This window comes from Mus pahari, chromosome 7 (genome assembly GCF_900095145.1).
Source record: "Mus pahari chromosome 7, PAHARI_EIJ_v1.1, whole genome shotgun sequence".
NCBI classification, from domain to species: Eukaryota; Metazoa; Chordata; class Mammalia; order Rodentia; family Muridae; genus Mus; species Mus pahari.
The window spans coordinates 77,506,242-77,527,755 of record NC_034596.1 but is presented as its reverse complement, the minus strand read 5'-3'; the positions used below and the strand labels follow the sequence as shown (position 1 = coordinate 77,527,755).

Sequence of the window (21,514 nt, the reverse complement as noted above, 5' to 3'; positions counted from 1 at the left end):
CACACATACATACACACACACCGCAGAGGTACTGTCACATGTGTACGTGTGTCCACTGTCATATATACTCACCACACACACACACACACACACACACCGCATGCATGCACGCGCACACACTTAATATTAAATTTAACATTTTGCTCAGTTAAGATTTTGTATGTGTAGTTTATTTTACTCTCAGCGTCTAGAACCGTGAGTGGCCTTGTGTGTGCCTTACCCCTCTCTCCCATCAGGGCTTACTCAAGGGACTGCTTTTCTTTTCCTAACGATTTCGTATTTTTACTAGTACTGCTTTTCCTGAATACATGTAAGTACACCATGTGTGTATCTTGTGCCCATAAAACCCAAGAGGGCACTGGATCTCCTGAAATTAGAGTTCCAGATGATTGTGAGCAACCTCATGGGTCCTGGGAACCGGACCTGGATCTTCAGGAAGAAGAGCATGTACTCTTAACCACTGAGCCCTTTCCAGTCCCCAAGGTTCTATGTTCTTTCTAAAGCTCAAGAGAGTCTAGGCTAAAACACAGACTCCAGCTGCCCTTGGGCTACAGCTGAAATCCTGGGGTAGCACATAACACTGCAGTGAATTAGTGAGGGCAGGGCGCTGAGGAACGCTTCACAAAGGGCCTCAAAGCCCCCTGTGTGCTGACTTGACAACCAAGCTTCATTCAGGCAATAACTCCTCAAATAATCATCCGTAGATACAACTTAAAAATGAGGGTGGTCTCCAGAATTCAAATCAATGTCATAGAGAGAAGTTTATTTTTCTCTTTATTCTAGTGTTTGCCAACCAAATCTGGGAACAAACAGGAAGCCCAAAATTTCACTGCTGAACATTTCTTCAGAGATCTGTTCCAGCCAACAACATATTTATCTGACACTTATTTGTTTGCTCTGAGTCTTTACTGCTGAGATGAGAGAATGGACTTTGTGCAGATGGGTAGGAAAGAGAAGAAATGGCTCCACTGTTTCACCAGGCTTAGTTTTCCTGACTCTCCTGCTTCACAGAAGAATAAAAACCTCAAAACAGTTATGATGATGAGCAGAAGTGTCTCACCAGACAATTTGGGTGTGAAAAGGTCAAGTGCAGAGACTGGAAGTCAAGTCATGGATTCATGCTCATGCCCTCTCTGAACACTGCATTAACCAGCCATATCACCAGATCTGTCACAGGTCCATAATGCTTATTAGCTATCTAGCCATAGGCATGTGAATGTATATAAAGACAATTTAGCTAGCAATTTGTGGGGTTCAACTAAGATGGCATGCATGCACAGATTGACTGACTGACGGACTGACTGACTGAATTAATGAGTGAATGAATATAAAAGTGAATCTAGAACTTCTGTTCCAGCCATAGTTCTCACTATAAATTAGAAAATTTGGTAAGATATCTGAACCAACTGACTTCAAACATACAACAATGGAGAGCATTCGACAGTCTGTGGTCCATGCTGGGATGGGGTAAGTGAGGTGGCCACAAGGAAGTAAGGCGAGCCCTATAATGTCCCAGTTCACTACTCAGGTGGAATTTTAGGACAGTGGCCCGGGATAGGCTAAGCCCAGTCTGAAGAGAGAAGCCAGTATACAACGGAGTTCAGGAAGTCTAAAGCAACTAATACTTGCAGACTATAGGTACTGAGCTTAGTATCCAAGAGAGGCAAAGCTCAGAGCCAGAAAAGCTCAATATCTGAACAAGGTACCTTTAAGTACTGGACAAAAATAATCTACATATGCACAGGGTTCCTTCCTAAAAGACAAACAAAGAAAATAATTAGAGCAGGAGCCACCAAAGTGTTCGGTGTTGGAAGACATGTGAATCCATCCCACACAGGCACACTGGAGACATCTAATTCAACAGGATGCTAGTCAGGCCATACCACCTCAGGAACACTACAGGCTATTACTGTATGTAGCTGTAGGCAAGGTTAATCAAGCCTCAGGGAAACCAAGTGGTTCTTTTGGGGTGTTCACTGACATCTACACAGTGATGGCATTCAGAAAATCCAGCACCTCTTAAGTAAGCAGCCTGCGGGAGCAGTGAGGCAGAACTCAATCCAGGAAGACACACACAGAACTCCTAAAGAATTTAAAGGACAAGAGGAACCCAATGAAGCTCAGAGAATGGAAGACTTAAAAAATTACCAAATACAACTTCTGGTCGATAATACCATATTTTATTGGAAGTGTCACTGGATCAGATTAGTGTGAATTAAGAAGTTCTACAGAATGGGAGGGAAAGAGAAAGGAAGCTGAAGATGTGCTGATAGAAATTATCAAAACAGAAGCATAGAGGTGTGGAAAAGCTGGACAAACAAAACCAGAGCCTCATTAGCTTTTGGAACACTAGTGACAACATACAACCCATGTGCAACAGGAGACCAGAAGGGCTAAGCACACACAAAAAAAACCACACAAAGTATTTTAATTGTTAAAACTTGTAAGTTCATAGATCTGCATAAGCTCTACTGAGGAACAAGCCTTTGGGACAGGATCTCACAAAACCAGTTTGGCCTTAAACTTACTGTGTAGCCAAGGACAACATTGACTTTCTGATCCTCCTGCCTCTACCTCCCGAGTTCAGCCCTGCCCATCTCCCTGGCTTCTCATCCTACATGTGATCCCCTCCACCTGTGCAGCTCCCACAGGAGCACAACACACGCCAGCACACACCAGCACCATGGTTTCAGACCTCCAGAACTGAGCCAACCCATTTTCTTCCCAAACTAGCTAGCCTTGGGTATTTTGTTACACCAAGAAAAAACGGATGAAGGCATATTCTGTAAAAGCAGAGCAGTAACTCTATCTGGACCCGCTCGGTGAAAAGGACACTTTTGTAGAATATATTACATAATTCTAGACTGTGCAGTCAGGGGCAGCTAGGCCTGTCTTCTTCTAGCTGTCGAGTTGATATGACTTGGGGCCAAATCTTAGTAACTTGACTGCGTTAATAGCCACCATACTGCATTTCTGTCACCTCAGGAATGCCTTTATGACATCACCCTACATCATCAACAGGTTAGCTCGACAGACAGCACACAGTCTCCTGGGCTGCTGCTGACCACTCCGTTACAGAAGCGAGGCACTTACTTCAGTGGGTTCTCTGTGATGATCTGCAGAGTCCTACAACTTGTGACAGGCACAGACTCTGTGAGGTGCACATCAGAACATTGGGACACAAAGAGCTGAAGGGCACCTAACAATTTAAGATCTTACAGAGCTGCAAGCAGGGCCAGGCATTAACATACTATTTAAGCAGCTAGGCTATTTACGGCTTTTCATAGTTGCTCTTGCACTGTGTCTCTAAGCTGCCAACAGCAAAACTATGGCAACAGGAAATTCCTCCCTGCAGTGGAGTTTATGAATGCTTTTCTGTTTTCATGAGTCAATGCCTTATTTAATTTCCTGTACAGAAAACCAGAGAGATTACTATAGCCTGCAACACATATGTGCTAATCCAAAGACCCTCTCAAAGAAAAACAGGTCATAGCTGTCTAAAGATAGTTTTTTTAGATAAAATTGAAATCCTCTCCACACAGAGGAGCACCAGAAGTCGACAAACTGTCTCCCACACCAACACCTGAGAGCTGCACTGCCCTCCGAAGGGCTCTGGAGGATGATGTAGAAACCAGTAGGATTCTGCACTGTGGTTAAACAGACTGACTCATCGCTAGGCCTTCAATCAACATACTGATGCAAACCAACGGGCCTGTTTTTGTAGATTCTGGTAACAGAGGAGCAGAAGGACAGCACTTGGGGAGGGAGAGGACCAGCAAGGGTGGGAGGAAGAGACAGGTAGCAGGGAAATACAAAGTACAATGACACACAACATGGAAAAGATGCCATAATATCTAAACGAGTTTTAAGATAGACAGGCTAGAGAGATGACTCATGGATAAAGTCCCGAGTTCGAATCCTCAGAACTCATATAAATATAGCGAGTGTGATGGTGCAAGCTTGGCAAGTGAGTATTGAGCTGGTGGAGACAGGACAATCCCTGGGGCTCACTGCCCACCAGCCTGGTTTCTGTGGTGAACTTCCAGTCTCAAAACACAGGAAGGATGACTCCTGAGGAACAACATCCATGGCTCATCTGTGGCATCTACGTGCACACATACATGTATACACACATGTATCACCACCTTAATGGAACTGTAGGCAGAAGTAGTGAACACACATACAGTCACTTGCACATATACACCACATACAAACACCCAAACACACATATAAACAAGAATATAAAAAAGAATGTAAAAGTAAATAAGAAAGTTATGTAAAGGTTGGTTATGCAGAAGATACAAGGATTATGTAATAAACCAATAAAGTAAAATGTATAGGTCTTACAATCAGACTAAGTTTCTGGCCTTTTCAATCCTCCTGATATTCATCCATGTGTGGTGGAATCTCTGCAGTTCCACTTGGTACACTGAGCACCATTTGTGCCCAAGCCCTGACATCCACAGGTCTGATGACAGCAATGCCATTTGGGCTGTGGTCTTTAATGTTTCTAGTGCTACAACCTCCCAGCCTGATTTTCTGCAGCAAGGGGCAGTGCTGTTGGATGGATGGTTTAGCAAATGCACATCAGCATGTAGGAGAAATCAAGCATAGCAGGAAGGGGTAAGTATGTCTTACTTTTGGTGTCAAGCTGTGCACGATACTTCTCGAATCCTTTTAGCCGGACTCGTTCCCCCAGCAGCTGAAGGAACTCCTCAAAGGCTGGGCCCGCAGACTCGTTGTTGTACATTTCCTCCTCAGTGCTCTGGCCTGCTTTGCAGTACATGATGCCTACTTTCTGCTGATAGTTGAGCTGTGGAGGCAGGAGATACTGTGAGGTAAATAGTGATAGGTATGCGCTGCCTCCCAGTGCTAACAAGTCCTGCAGGACACACTCCCAGCCAATAGGTAGCTAGCTCCTTCTCAGGGAATCCTTTTAATTCTTCTGCCTCAGACCCAAAAACTACCATGGAACCTCTAATCCCCCCAGCTAAAAGAAAGGACAGAGGAATAAGCTGGAATTGCTGCATGTCACATCCTACAGCACTGAGCAGATGGTGGGGTTTCGAGAAATTTCTTTTCCTGATTTACAAAGTAGGAGAGGCTGCGGAACAGCCTGAACAAAACTGCCACTCAATTCTCAATGATCTCCCCTTTACTAATCTAAGGCCTTTAAATAAAAACAGACATCTATTTATCAAAACATAATTTAAAATAAATTGTTTTGAACTAAAAAGCCCATTAATAATCCTGGTATTGAAGAATTTGAGCAGATTTGCACCACTACCATTTCAACAGTGTGCTGAACTGTGACTCTAGCACAGAGCTTGGGTGGAGAGCAGTGTCACCAGCACACAGCTAGAGAAACTTCTAAATGTATTAATGGCAGAACAGCTTGGGGGCAAATATACCTTTTACACTGCCCTTAAAGTTAGCATTCCCAGATGTAAATGAGATATAACAGTGTTCACACTGCCCCATAAAGTTAGTATTCCAGATGTAAATGAGATACAACAGCGTTCACACTGCCCTTAAAATTAGCATTCCCATATGTAAATGAGATACAACAGTGTTCCTACTACCCCTTAAGTGAAGCATTCCCAGATTTAACGGATACAACAGTGTTCACACTGCCCCTTAAGTGAAGCATTCCTAGATGTAACTGATACAAGTGTTCACACTTCCCCTTAAGTGAAGCATTCCCAGATGTAACTGATTCAGCAGTGATCAAGACACTCATCACTGAGAAGATTGCCATCTGACAAACGACTTCCCAAAGGATACTGAGCTCCCAATAAGAAGTCTGCAACTTAAAAATGTAGACCTGGAGAACTAGTATAAACAGTGCTGAGCTCTTAACCCTCTCCCTCAGTGTTTCAGCAACCATTGAGCTGAGCATTTCATCTAGGAAAAAAATGGGAGCTGAGGGGTGGGGGCTGATGGTGTCACTTGGTGCTGTTTGCTTAGACGTCACTGGAATCCAACCTTTCGAGGCATAAAAACTGGTTCCACATTCCAGAGCTCAAACAGCCTTCTACTTCTGCCTCTGGAGCAGCTGTGACTACAGGTGCAGCCACGATGCCTGGTAGGATGAAGTATTAGTAACCAGTATCTACTGAATACCTGCTACCTGCCAAATACCACATAATATGGACCACACACTTATTGCCTGATCCTTAGAACAGACTATCAGCTTGACCTCACTCATCTGGCAGATGAATGAATGGAAGAAAAGTAATTTGTGCAGTGGGTAGTCTTGCCTTAGCTTTTTTTTTTTTTTTTTTAAATTAAAAAAAAAAAATAGAGTCTTTCTGTGTAGCCCTTACTGGCCTGGACCATCCTGTATAGACCAGGCTGGTCTTGATCTTGCATGAGCCTTCTACCTCCCAAGTGCTGGGATTAAAGGGGTGTACCAGTAAGCCTGCCTCATAATCTTGCTTTATTCTGTGTCTGTCATGTAACATATGTATCTAAAGCCATTTATTTGCAATTCTCAAGTTGAAAATAAATCAATTTAAGCAAACACACTTAGAAGCAAAAACTGATAAAGGGTTGTCATCCTAACTTTTAATTTATTCTTCTTGGTATGAATATTCATATTTTCCCTGCATAAATATTCATGTCTTTGACAGTGGAGTGCTATCCCATATCACACTGGGATATTAACATGTTGTGCATGTATTTTATTATCCTTCTATAATTTGAAAATTGCTGACTTCTGAAGACACATTCAGGTTCCTGCCATTTGAGACCTATGAACCTTTATGCATGTTCTGCCTTTATCAACATTCTAAATGACATGCATGGTTCACAGAAAAGCATCTTCGGAAAGAAATCCGTTGCTTGCCTGCTTTTCGTCCCTTTACCCTACTTAGGTAGCAAGAGAGCTCACTATGCCCAGACATGAGGTCAACTGCACAGGGCTCACTCTGCTTGTCTGTCCCTACACACATGGGGACAAAGTGAAGCCCAAGTCTCATCCTTGCAAAGAGCCAAACAAGCTAACACGGACTGGGTGGGAACAGCATGTAAGATGGCAGTATCCTCACTCCACTTTAGGAGGAAAAAAAGGCCAGGAAAATATCAAAGTATAATCCCTGATACTTCAGCCCTGTCTCAGCTGGCTGCTAACGCTAGCAGGAGAACCCTGCAAGGAGAGGTTGCATCCCAGCTCTAGAACCCAGCTAAGAGTCCTTAGGTCTTTGAGAGGAAGCAGGGAAGGGTATGTCCTCTGCCCATTACGAAAGCAGTCCTGAACGCAGTGGTTTGAACGGCAGCACCTCCTCACCCTACAGGCTGAACCATCAAAGAGATAGTGATCTGGAGACAGGAGGGAGCTTTGAGCTCTGTGCTGTCTGGCTCCACCTCCCAGATCAGCCTGCTCAGGCCACAAATACAAGTCACCCTGCTCAATGGGAAGCACTTTTTCCCTTCTAGTTTGTAGGTTATTTTAAAGAATCTCTTACAGGCCTAAGGTTTCACTGCAAAATTCAACAGGATTCATTTATCATGTTAAAGAGTCTACTGTGGAATAAGATAAGGAAGGAGACTGAAAGCACCAGACAGGCAGGCTCCAGGAGGACACAATGTGCCCCTTCTGTCACTGAGAGCATGCCATGGTCACTTCTGAAGACTACCAGCTGGTTTCTAGTTTCGCTGGTTTGAAAGGAACAGTGTTTTATAAGAGGATTAAGAAATCTGCTAGAGTGTCACATTTTCTTCAGTTTAAAACTGCCAGATGTCACCTGCTCTATTCTCTGAAACTGACAAAATGACTATAAACTTAATTTCTGCTCCAATGAAATTAAGTGTAGGCGGCATTCTCCGAACTCAAGACTCCTCAAATCCTTAGCTAGTGACTATGTTTCCTGCTGGTATTCATAACACAAACGTGCCCAGAGAAGGGGCAGGGTACCAGTGTCACCTGCGCTAGCATCAGCGTCAATCTGTGAGCACCATGCGATTGCAGGCATGTTCTATGAAATGGATGTTTGCTTTGAGAGTCACACATAGCTGTGTGGGCTTTGAATGTGAATATACAGTATTTAATATATAAAGTTCAAAACAGTAACAATGAACTGAGTACCACCCTGGACACAGGCAGGGTCTATGCAGTGTCAATTTTGTTGCTAAGTATGCCTGGGCTTTTTAGTAATGGAATACAGTTCTGTGCCTCAGGCAAGCTGCTCCTACGGGGCCCTGATCCAAGTGTCTGGTCACCCAGCAAATGTTTACTTTCTGGATTGTTTGTATTTTGAGATAGGGCTCCTATGTAGTACTGACCCGGAACTCACTTTATAGATGAAACTGGCCTCAAACTCATAGAAATCCACCTGCCTCTGCTTCCTGAGAGCTATGACTAAAGGCATGCAGCACCAGGCCTCACTAATAGGCACACACACACACACACACACACACACACACACACACACACCACAGTCCAACAAAAGCTGAACACCAGCAAACTGAAGCCATTTTCAACTACCAGCAGAAGCCCTGGTAAGCCCACTGATTGGAACCAGCCTCCCTCCTTTCATAAAGTAGGCACTTCCACACAGAATCAAGAAGCAGATACAACCTGAACATTCTTAAATACAGTCACTCAATCAGTAGTCTACTGAAATATTCCAAAACCCAAAAAAGACCTCTGTGATATGAAAGGGTTTTTTTTCTGGGCACTTAGTGAAGCAGTACAACCTGACTCAGGAACTCCTGCATTCCTGGGAAGAGGGTCCAGCTGGAGCTCAGGACCAGCCCTTTACATCTCAGTAATATGGCTCTCAGGCACATCTTATCAAGTCTTGCATTTCACCCATCTTCCCAGAGAGGGCCGTAAGAACATTGGGGTGACCAGCCCCACAAGGACAACCCAGTTTTTATAAACCTTTAGAATTAAATGTTTAATCTAGATGTTTATGAGGTATGACATGTTAAGAGTTCTTCACTGTGTCAGTTCTCAAAGCATGGGACATAAGTTCCCCAAAGTCTCTAGACTCTTGCTTCCTGTCGTCTTGCTGAGGGCCAATGGTGACATCACCCCAGTGGCACCAGACTCTACCATGGCTCAAGGTGTGAGGTGTTTGTTAGGAGAACAAGGTTAGCCATGGCCTCATCCACAGAAGACTCTGATGACTGCTCCTCTCCTGCCCCTCCTGCCATCCGAGGACAAGGCTAATCACTGATGGACAGGGAAGTCCTAGCAGCCTACTAGGGCGTCCAAAGATGATGCTGTGGCTTGCGGAGGGGGAGCAGAAGAACACCATTCTTAGCCCCCATGTGGCTTCAGGGCAGTGCAGGTAAGCCTTGAAGAGACCTCCTAAATACCTGGTGTCTGCTGCCACCATGTGAGGAACAGGGCCGGAGATGCAAGTCCAGCTCCCAGCCTGTCCCCTCCAGCAGAGCCACCTAAGCACAGGGAGGTGCTTCCGTTTATGCTTTTACTGCTTTATTTTTAAAATATTTTAAAAGTTTTGTCCGTGCTTGTCAGGACTCGACAGTGTTTTGTCCTCTTCCAAAACCAAACTGGGAGCCCAAAAGAAAAGCCAGAACCTCATCAGTGTGCCATCCATAGCCAGTCCACCTCCCGCCTCCCTCCCATCTCCCATCTACCTTCCAACTTTGTTTTTCTGTCTTCATTATATATAATGTCCAAGACTGTTGGCTGTAGTGAGCAGAAAGAGTGGGAGGCCTTCTTCTACCTTTTCAGAAGCAAGACTCTCAACCTGTTTTCAAAAAATGCTCTCCCGCTGGGTTCCCTGGTTATTCCGGGGGCGGGGGGGGGGGGGTCTAAGAGGAAGCAGCTCCTCTACAAGGAGCTTTCTGCATATGGGGAATGAGGATTTTTGGACAGTGTTCATTTTGGTTTGGCCTTCATAAACAGAACTCTCCGACTTCCTCCTAAAGATGAAAATCTTTATTGTCTTCCTGGCATAGACTGAGAAAACATCACTACTGAAATTTCTAAAAATGCAAGACTTAAATTTTATTCTCATTGGGAATTACAAACAAAAACTGAATGCAAAAGAAGGAAGGGAGGAAGGAGAGAAAAAAACATAGCTATTAGGTTGGGTGGGAAAGTGTTTTGTTTTGTTTTGTTTTGACAAATTTCAAAATTATGTATACTTGTACAGAGTCTATGCTAATCTATTTTTATCTTTGGCATAATGTAAATAAAATATTCTAAACACATAATCTTATTCTAAGGTATATTGTGAAAAAATCTCCAAAAATGAAAAGCTTCATCTGGAGGTGTTGAGCTAATAATAAATACATCTAACTTGACATCGAGATGGCTTTCCATTACATAGGAGAAAGTCTTCTTCAGGCCTAGTTCGTAAAAGACTGAAATCACCCCACTGTTCCTCAGAGAGGAAGCTGAAGTTACTACCTCCTCAGTGGCAGAGCCACACAACAGAGAATCAGGCAGTTACATGACTAGACCTCTGCATGCATGGGAAGGTCTATAAAACACACCAAGGAAACATGAAAGTAAACCACAGTAATGCTGTGCTTCAGGGACCATGGCACGCTTCTGTGATGGGTGGAACAGATGGGGATAGAAGCGGGAGAATGGAGATTCTCAAGGAAGCACGGCCACATTACTTAGGCTTCGGACTGTCTGAAGGCATCACACCGATCACATGGGAGAGAAGGCCTAAATTTTCACTTGAGGGCTGAATTTCAAAGATAACCCATAATTTAAAACCAAGAACAGTTAACTGTCTGTCCACCAGCCAGCCACTCGACAGACTTTGCAGGAGCCCTTACTGCCTGTGACTTAAGTCTTTCTGGCCTTCATCACTGCAAACTGCCTTCTTGACACAGCCTCGGTTTCCGATGCTATCTTGTCATTGCCTCAGGCAGGCAGGCATGGACAGGTGGCACAGAACACGCAGCAGCACTGTCCTGATGGCTGACGGGTGCAATTCCTAAGAATGCTCACCCAGGTCCAGGAGTCACCTGATACCTTCTGGGTGGCACTGGGTACTCTCATAATCTAAAAGGTTTAAATTCTAGGAGTGTCACTGTTCTGCCAAAGTGTCATTCACAGAAAATTGGTTTTAGATACAATGTTTTCCGTATGGGTCATTTTTTCAAAATAGGCTGCCTGAATAAAGATGACAGTGGCCAGTCATTTAGCTTCACAATAAAACAATGCACCATGGCGGTGATCAGGAGAAGTCATACCTATCCAAGGAGCAGTGCTATTCATTATGAAGCAGGCACTGCCTCTGCCTGACAGCCATTTTTATCAGGTGCCACAGGTGTCCCACACAATGGTTATGCTTCCTCTTTAACTTCAACTAGAAAAGTAATCGCTTTAAAAACTGAAAAACAACATATCTTCATTTTCATATTCTTAATGAACACCTTTTAAAATGAATATTCATTCAGTCAAAATCACTACCAATGAGACTTGACTTTCCTAATGAAGCAGAACTATTGATTCTCTCTACTACAAACTGGCAAGCGAGCTCCTGACTGCGTAAGCCAGCCCTACTCTACTCTATTTGGGTTTAACACATTACTGCATGCTGGGTGCTGAAGCCTCTAAGATCTGGATCATCATTCTAGGAGGAGTAGAATGGGGCATACAGCACAGGGGTCAGGAATGTGGGCTATGAAGTCTGTGTGCCTGGATAACTCATGTAAATCATTCCATACAGTACCTGCCTTAGTCACTGTTTGCTCGGTGACCCTGCTTGCTGCTCTGAACACATGGAGCCTTTCCTTTGACTTTGTTCCTACTGATTCTGGTCTGGAACATCTGATCATGTCCTTCTGCCCTCCAAGGGACACTACATTCTGATCCTGTCAGCCGATCCTGACTCACGCCCATTGGTCTCTCTGTTTGCAGTTATCTTAAGTTCATTACGTTAAGCTCGACATCTGTTACAGTACACTGTATGGCGTTGTCTCTTTCATGGGTATGAGCTGTGTTTTATTTATTTCCCACAGTCTTTATCAATCTATGAGGAGTGTGTGTGGAGTTGCTCCACTTGCATTTACTTGTAGAGTACAATATTTTACTTTTAATAGGAGTGCTCCCATTGGACCTTACAAAGATGAACCGGGACAATGCATTTAAATAACAAGTAACCATTTTATTACCATCAATAGTATCTAAGAGTCCTTGACTCTTTTTCAAATGCCTTGAGTGTTACACATTTATCAGCTCTTGAAAACAGGACATGACACAATATATCATTCCCCATGCAAAAAATAGATGAGGCCCTGGTGGATTTGACTGACTGCTGGAGACAAGACTGACATAATTGAAAAGTACCTCAAGTGGCCAAACAATTTTAAAGCTCACAGAATAGTGAAAGTCCTTGCACTTCACAGTTCCCTTTAGGGAAGAGTATTTTCGAGACAAGAAAAAGGAAACATTGCAATTCTTTAAAGGCAGTATTTATACAGATTTGTAGCTAGTGTCCAGCCCTAGGAAGAGGTGAGAGGACAGAACATGCCTGAAATGTCTGGGACCTCAGTTGCTCTGAACATAAAACAAGCTAATGCCCGGAGCAAATGGCGCAGGGACACTGAGGATGACATCAGATGATGTCAGAAAAGCGATCAGAATGCAGTAAAGTGCAATGCATGCTGTCTCGTCTGCCTCTATCCTACAGATGCCCTCCAAGGGGTGGTAGAGACCTGACAAATAAGGCAGGTAAACTAAATCCAAAGTTAAAACAAGATTTCAGAGCCCTAATAAACTGCAGCCAGTGTGAAACCCTTGCCTACTGGTTTACAGCTTCTCACTTCACAGAACAACAGAATTAAAACAGCCGTTCAAAATGCGCTAAGGCGGCATCAAAGAGTAAGGAGAATGGGCAAGCCTGGGCAAGCACAGCGCATTCACTCACTTCTCAAAATGAGCTTCCTCAAGAGTCTCAACTCCGGCATGCACCAACTCTCAGTCAAATGACAGGCAAGTGACAGATGTGCGGGCAGCATGCTGTGGTACACCTTACAAAAAATCTGCTTATTTCATTTTTGCTTTCTGTACTCATAACAGAATCAAGCACAAAAGGCCAAATATAGTAGACAACTGTTTTGTGTTCTTTTTCTAGGAGTTTAATAAGGGTAGAAAAGATAATATAGTAAGACTGCAAAGTTCCTTTAGTAAGTTCAGTTTCCTGGTAGCACACTGAGAATCTAATGCTTGGATACACAGAACGCCTGAGTTAAAAAGAAAAGAAAAGAAAAGAAAAGAAAAGAAAAGAAAAGAAAAGAAAAGAAAAGAAAAGAAAACAAAAGAACGACAGAAACCAGAAATGTTACAATAAGTATGTGCAATGCACCGTACGTGCATACATTTCCTTTTCTTTCATTTCTTCTTCTTCTTCTTTTTTTTTTTTTTTTTTTAAATTGGTGGTATGGGGGAGGGGTGGGAGGGTGGTCTAAGATGAGATTTCTCTGTGTAGCTCTGGCTGTCCTTGAACTCACAGAGATCCATCTGCCTCTGCCTCCCAAGCGATGGAATTAAAGGTGTGTGCCCAGTGAATTTCTTTTCAAAGTGCATATTTCAAAAGAACCCAAGGCATTCCCGCCTCGCATGAGAAGTAGGCACCACCATGGCTGGCAGTTCACATAGAATGCCATGCTTTAACTGCTAGGTCCCATTGCCTGGCAAATGGCTGCTTACAGTAAAATTCTATTATGGAATAATGTATTTAAGATTATCTTTTTCAAAATAAAGCCAGTTAGATCTACTGGCAGCCATATTGTAATATTTAACCAAATAAAACAATTACCATATATCATAATTAATAATTTATTAAGGAAGAAATTATTTTAGTAACCAAAAATAGGGAAGCGATAATTAGAGAATAATGGCCAATTCTGTGAATTAAACAAATGTAACTGAGTTAAACTCATCATGGAGTTCCTGTTATGCTCCTGCATTGGAGGGACTATGAACTGCTCATCATGGATCACAACCATCTGCGGCCCCTACACTGCAATCACTAAGAGGACACAAAATGTGCCAGACGTCCCATAAAAATGCACAACTGGAGCATGAATTTTTAAATTTAATATGTTTAAAACAAGGGAACTGGCAATAAAACACCATCTTTATATGAAGCAATCTGTTCTGTAGAGATTGAGAATGTTAAGTATAAGACCGTGTTATCAACGCCTGAGCGGGTTTCTCCCTCCTGGGTAAGCACAATAATTGAAATGACTGAACTAATAAAGCCGACTGGCCACCCCACGTCCTCCTCCTGTACTGATGTTCAGAGTGCATGCTGGAAGACAATCCCGAGCACTCCAGCTCACGCAGTCACCTTCTGAAGTGTGCAGTGTGTCAAAGCTACATGCAGCACAGACAAACGGACACTCCCAAAATTCTTTGTGTATTTACAAGGAAGGGACATTAGCTATGATGCACTGTGTAAGCGTGACAGAAGGAGGAGGATTCAGGAAGCTCTACCAACATCTAGTTCACCTTATATGTCCAGCAAATGGAGGGAAAGACTTAAAAGACCATGACACTAATTTTTGGGAGGAGGTGTTCATTTTAGTTTAGTAAAAATCAGAATTTGGGGTTAATGAAACATAGATAAAATTTTGTTCACAAATGACGTCATACCCGGTTACATTTTACATGCACTGTTCAGGCTACTTTTACTCATTACTAGGGTGCCAACGGCTTAAACACTGAAGAAGTTCCGAGTAAGGGTACATAGGCAGAATGTCTACAAGGCGTGTGTTCAATCACTCCAAGAAGAATGCACTTGCACTGCCGAATGACAGTGGTTTCCAGTCACAGCAACCCCTTCCTTTCTCTACACAGGCATCTACTCACCCAAGCACCTTGATCAAGGGACATCGTGGTCGGGAACACAGAAATGGAGGCCGCAACCCTGAGCATTTTGACAAAGCTGCTGACTCACTCCCTAGTTTTAATTCCCACAGTCCTGGGTAAAAGGCACCTCTGCAGTATTAAAAAGCAGGCTTTCTTAAGGCTAAGCTTTTAGGGTTGGTGCGGCTAACAGCTAACAGCACATGCTTGGAGTCAGGTGACTGTGCAAATCCTGGGTCTCTAACTTATAAAGTGAGACACTGAATGTATTATGTAATTTCTCTATGCCTCCGATCCCTTTTCTCTAAAATGGGGATGGGAACAGTACCATTCTCTCAAGGTTGGAAGATAAAATGAGGTAACATATTTTAAAGTCCCCGGACAGCATCTGGTGAACACATTCAGCAAAACTTGCCATTCTCATTCTAAGTATTAGTAATGTAATACCATCATTATACTTACTATTACAGTTAATACTATGTCTTACCCCTACATACTCAGAAATCCATTGCATGTGCCAGTGACCACAGAAAGAGCAGAAGACAGATAAAGCCCTCTATCAGCTTTGTCATAGAGAAATCAAATCAGAGATGGTCAGATGAACAATCACAAAGAATATCCTTTACAATAAACGGGACAGTTCTGCCACCTAGGAAGAACCATCACGGTCTGTACTGGAAGCCCAGAAGGAAGCCCAAGCAGCAGGGACTGCACACCTACCCCTTGCTCGTCCAGTTTCATGAGTTGCTCTGTGACTTTGGGTGTGTTGAAGGCCAAGCGCAGGCACTGCACGTTGAGCTCTGGGATCACGTGTTCCAGCACCTCTTTCAGAGGCAATCCCCTGGCTGTTGAGTGCTTGGCCGTGGAGGGAATGGCATCCTCCAGGACAGACCCTCGCAGTGTCATGAGCTACAAGAGAGAGAAGGGCTATGGTGAGGCTTCACAACAGCATGAAACACTGAGTATGTACTAGGCTCCGGAAGCCGAGACAGTAGCTCTGTCCCAAGCTAAGCAATGGCTGGTGATTGATCAAGTCAGTGAGGTGGTACATGGGGGAGACATAATACAGGATGCTCTATACCTGAAAACTGCAGCCAACGCACTTGTAAGAACTCACAACAACATGTTTATTATAGTACTGAGCTATATACCTAAGTGACAAAGGAAGCCTGCCCTCATAGTGATCAGTGAGCTCAAGGTCTTTGCATCACTCTATCGTGCCAGGCAGTACACTGAGGAAGGGAGAGGCATCCCAGGGAAACACTGAAAGAACACTGAGAATGTGGTTGGTATACTTTTTAAATGATGAAAGGGGGGGGAGGAGGAGGAGAAGGAGGAAGAGGAGGAGGAGGAAGAGGAAGAGAAGGAAGAAGAGAAGGAGGCGGAGGAGGCGGCGGCAGCGGCGGCTTTATATTCCCTAACTGAAAATCGTAAGCTGCTCATATCATCTAAGAGCAATGACTGCAGTCAACAGCACTGGAAATGACTTCTCCTTTCTTAAAACACTCTGGCTATTATCAAATATTAACTCGAGCAGTAATGCTCTCTATAATAGTGATCTGCTAGAGAAACATAAAGCAGGACATGAAGCCTAAAGGGGTCTTGATTTGCAAAAAGTCTATGTGGCAAAACTGTGAATTTAGTTACTATTTGGCAGTCTAAGAAGTGAAACACGGAGGAGATTCCACTAAACACAAAGCTGTAAGGTGATGGCCGCATACACGTCTGGGAATGTCTGTGGCAGTATCAGGGAGAGATGAGAAACACAAACATGAACCTAGGGAAGACTGGTCATTAAAGAACACAAGACAATGCAGAGACAGAAACGGAATGACAGTGGCCCAGGCTTCTAGGAAAACCCTTAATAGAAGAGGTGACCTCAGATAATGTGTTAAAGAATGAAGGAACATTTCTACAAAAAGAAACCAGCAAAGGGAACATGAGCAAAGCTACAGATAAAGAAGTCAGAGCCTGAGTGGGAACGCAGACCTGCTGCGGCTGACCGAGGGAGACGGGACAGCACTTTGCACCCCTGATCCACTGTGCAGCCTCATCAGGTTTCCAGAAGAAATGACAGGCACACTTGGAGAAATCAAGTCAAGAATAAGATGGAACTCAAGAATCAGAAGCTGTGCTCCTCTGCCCCTCACCCAGCAGAGACTATTTCATAGTATAGCCATGAACTCATCAAAGCCCCCTTTCTCATGAGGCTTACATTCTAATGGGAGAGACAGAAAACAAACAACACAGTAAGAACAGTAGGTAAAGCTGTGTTAAGTCTTAGCGAAAAGACATGGAATCAGAGATTAGAATTCAATGGGAGAGAGCAGAAAATTCAGATCTGTGTCAGCAGAGGGCCCTGTGGCTTATATATGAGCATGAGTCAGAGAATTCTGGAAGCCTGGGAACTGCTGAGGAGGCTGACACCATGGGAGAAGCAAAACAGCCAGGGGGGAGAAGGCCAATGTGGCTGGGAAGGATGGAACCTGGGGAGTTATAGGATGGGGTAGGGCACCTCAGCAGGTACACTGACTCCTAGGCTGGCTCTATTCAGGATGGAGAAGGCTAAAGGATTCTCAAGGAAGAATGAGAAGATCTGGCTTGCATTTAGAGAGATTCTCTGCCGGATGGAAAGATGCTGGACTAGGCCTAAGCCTTGGGGATGGAAGTGCTAATTCCAGACACATAGTATTTGAAGACGAGATTACAAAGGTTGTGGCAGACTAATTTTGTGGCAGGAATGAGAAGAGTCAAGTGTGATACCAGGGTTTCTGACCCAAACAAACAGTATTGCAGACATAGCCAGGGACTGAAGGTTATTAATTTGACCCTAAATAGCGAGTGGAATGGTTCTCCATGGTTTACGCTGGAACAGTGCGGCACTTGGGCTTTTCAGCCAAAGACCAAGGGAAAGGCCTGGCTCGATGAGGCCCGGAAGAAGGCTAGGCCCGTGACTGAGGCAGAGACAGAGAGGGGACAAAAAGCAGAAGGGAAAAACCAGAGCCACTCGGATTCAGAGACTGCTATACTGTGCGGGGCAGAAGGGATCCCTGGACGGGGGAGAGGCCTGCCAGGCAAGATGAGGGGCATCGGTGCAGGGTCTGAGGGCAAAGGGTACTACAGAGAGAAGACCCATCTCTGCTCAACACAGGACAAGACTATGGTAAAGGCCAAGCAACTTCACAAAGAAAGGAAAGCTAAGATGGAGCATCAACTGGAAGTGTGTGACTGTGTGTGTGCACGGGTGTGTTGGGGGATGCCACACACAGGAAGTGTGTGACTGTGTGTGTGCACGGGTGTGTTNGGGGATGCCACACACAGGGGTGGGGGAGCTCCCAGAGTGAATAAAGACAGCAACAGAAACCCAACTGGAAATTAGACAAGGGTGGTTTGAGAAGTCTGGTAGATCTGGGAGGAGAGTGCTGCCTCCGAGCCCATCAGCTCTGACAGGAGAACACCCCGAGAACACCAGCAGGCTCGCCACTCCTCCCTGCCACTACAAACACCACATCAGATGTAAGAGTGTTGCCTTCAAAACCTTTTAATTTCCTGAGAGTTCATGCTCAAAAACAATTAGGAAGGGAAGCCAACCCCGGAAACTTGCCCTGCATCCAATGAGGGAAATACAACCAAACACTCTATTTAAACTAATTTCAAAACCATTATTTTCTTGACCTCAGGGGTATCAGGCATTGACCTATAGGAACAATCCTAAAATGAATTAGGGGCTGAGGCAATACACTGATAGTTGAAATCATTATATACATGCTTAGAAAGAAAAGGCAAAGGCCTCACACCCTCCGAATTGTCCACATGGGTTTCTGATTTAAGTGTTTTATAAGCTATTCTATTTTCCCTTTCTTAAAAACTTGAACTTTATCTTAAAATAAAAGTTCACATATTCAATCCCTAAAGAGTTCTGACAGGTCAGAGTGGGCTCCGTAGAGAGGCACTTCCTGCCAAGATTTATAATCCGAGTTTGGTGTCCAGAACGTACATGGTGAAGAGCAGAGCCAATGCCCACAAGCTGTCCTCTAAACTCCCCTGACACACACAAGCTCACAATGTGTAAATAAAGTAATAATCCAAGTATCTGAAGACCCCAGAGAGCCAGTTCACTCATAAATAGATTGTTTTCTGGTTCTAATAACTGTGTTCTAGGCCTTGGAGAGTACGCACACGGAACAGTGAAGGGGAAGAAACTTCTTGGATCGGTAAATGTCTACGCAGTAGTGGGGAAGGCTGAATGAAGAAGCCTGCGGTGTTCTCTCTCACCTGTGAGAGCTCTGGCACCTTGAGGTACTCTTGAGTACTCATCTGTGACTCTGAAGGGTTCTAGTTTCCTCAGGACCTGTCCTTCTGTGCACGGGAATCCCCACCCCTTCACTGCACTCTTACTGCGAGCTAGGCCAAAATGCCAGGCATAGGCAACACCTTTCCCAGGCATCCCTACCCAAAGAACAGATCCCTCTTCCAAGTATTACCATGTACATATGTGCAAAGGTCAAAGGTCATCTCAGGTATCTGCCCTCAGACCCTCAGATGTTATCCACACATTTAAAAAAAAAAACTTATTTATTTATTATATGTAAGTACACTGTAGCTGTCTTCAGACACACCAGAAGAGGGCATCAGGCCTCATTATGGATGGTTGTGAGCCACCATGTGGTTGCTGGGATTTGATCTCAGGACGTTCAGAAGAAGCAGTCAGTGCTCTTAACCACTGAGCCATCTCTCCAGCCCCTATCCATACTTAAAAAAAAAAAAGTAACATGGTTGCCCAGGAACTTGCCAAGCAGGCTCAGCTGTCTAGCTAGAACGCTCCAGGGATCTGCCCATCTCTGCCTCATTTCAAGCACATGCTACCATGACAACTTTAAATACACAGGTGCTGGGGACTGATCTCAAGTCTTAGCCAGCACTTTATGAACTCAACTATCTCCCCAGCCTTTCTCCTTTGTTCCAAAGACTCCATGACCTTCTCCGTGACTCCAATCCCTAGCGACTGCTTCTGCTCTAGCCCCTCACGCCTGTTCACCTGCCACTTACCTCACTAGTCCTAAATATTATTCGGTAGTTGTATGGAGATCCGTTTTCCTTCATGTCTTCTGGTTTTTCCCTTCGAATGCTCACAGCCACTGGACCGAGGTTCTCATCAGCCCCAAAATAGTTCCAGTGTTCTTAGGTAAAACAAGATAAAACAAAATTAGAAAATTCATCTGACACTGCAAAACATCATATTCTCTTTGGGTTCAAGATCACTTCCCAGAAATTACTGGTAAGGTATATGTATGTTTAACAAATCCTAACATCCTTCACCGAGCTATAAACACTGAGCTATAAATACTGAGCCATAAACACTGAGCTACACACGCTGGCTGGGAGGACAACCCAGAGACGGGTTCTGCCCGATGGGTTCTGCCTGCTCTACAGCGCACTAGTCTAGGTGTTTAATGTGCTCTCTCCATGCCCCACCGTTTTCACAGGCTACAGTTCCTATGTACCCTGTGATAGGGCTTTTTATGTTTTACGTAGACATACAATAGAGTTTGAGGAGAGGGACTTCTTCCAGGTTACAGAGATGTCAGAAAGCAGAGACTGAGCAGTCCTCTGTTTCCAGGCAGAGGAGCTCAGAGGGACAGGCTTCACAGTGGCCTGGGATGTAGGAGGCTGGACTGAGGGCTCTTAGCCTTATCAACAATTTCCATGGAATTAGACAAACTGTGGTCACATACCCAAGAGAGTACAGTGTACCCTCTCAACTGTTCAAGGCCCCAAGCTTTAGCATGGCCTTGTTGGGGTTTGTAAGGGGTAGGGTTGGATATAGGACATTTCCTTCTGACAAGAGGGTGGACATCAAAGCTAAGTTAACTGTTAGTGGAGAGGTGCAGATCAATGATGGGGTGATTGCCTAGTATACATGAAGTTAGAGTCAATCCTTAGCACTGAAAGGATTTATAGAAAATAATAAAACTGATACTTACTGGTACTTGAATATATACCTCTAAGGCTTAAAACTGTTGATATACAACATGAAATGTTCACAGATGGGAAAATCCATACAACACAAAAATATATGACAAGCAGATAACTTACTTTATAAACTCCCAAAACATTTTGCTTTAAGTTGTTCTATGTGATCTACACATGACATGACTATGTAAGTCATGACATGGTACAGTATTGGCATATAAAATGTATATTTGAAAACATGTTATTTCAATATAAAATATATAAATATTTGAAAATCCATGAGAATAATAAGTAATTTAGCATATCTAGTTATATGCTTTTAAAATTTAGGAAATGCTCATGAAAACACTTTACAAATAAATACTAATATACAATTATAAAAGATAGACTCAAAAACATCGCAGGCTCTAAGAATATTATAATCCATGGAAATTCAAAATAAGACAACACAATGGTAATACAGGCAACAAGCATTTCATACATGAACAATTGAAAAACAAGCCAATAAACAGCACAGGATCCAAACACTCACGTACACCCTCAAAGCACAGCACATGAGACGCACGCTCACACGATAGTTACTCTTACTTTGCACACAATTCTAACAAGCTTGGTTGTCTGGTCTTCCAGCCCACAGCTTTATTTCAGAGAGGTGACAGCTAAGTCGCGGTGTTGACAAAGTCCAGGGTGTAGGGCTGGTACAGACGTGCATGCAGACAGCAATGTGATAGG

At 43.8% G+C, this 21,514-nt stretch overlaps 1 protein-coding gene across 13 annotated transcripts in view; it reads right to left on the bottom strand.

Annotated features, from left to right (window-relative positions):
- Sipa1l1 (signal induced proliferation associated 1 like 1) overlaps positions 1-21,514 on the bottom strand; it is a 281,885-nt gene that overhangs the window by 75,128 nt on the left and 185,243 nt on the right. For all 13 annotated transcript variants that reach the window (XM_021202716.2, XM_029540740.1, XM_029540742.1 and 10 more), the window contains 3 exons: positions 19,859-19,989; positions 15,530-15,718; positions 4,639-4,813 (listed from right to left, as the gene is read on the bottom strand). In XM_021202716.2, the coding sequence (XP_021058375.1) occupies positions 4,639-4,813; positions 15,530-15,718; positions 19,859-19,989 (495 nt within the window). The remainder of the gene's footprint in view (positions 1-4,638; positions 4,814-15,529; positions 15,719-19,858; positions 19,990-21,514) is intronic.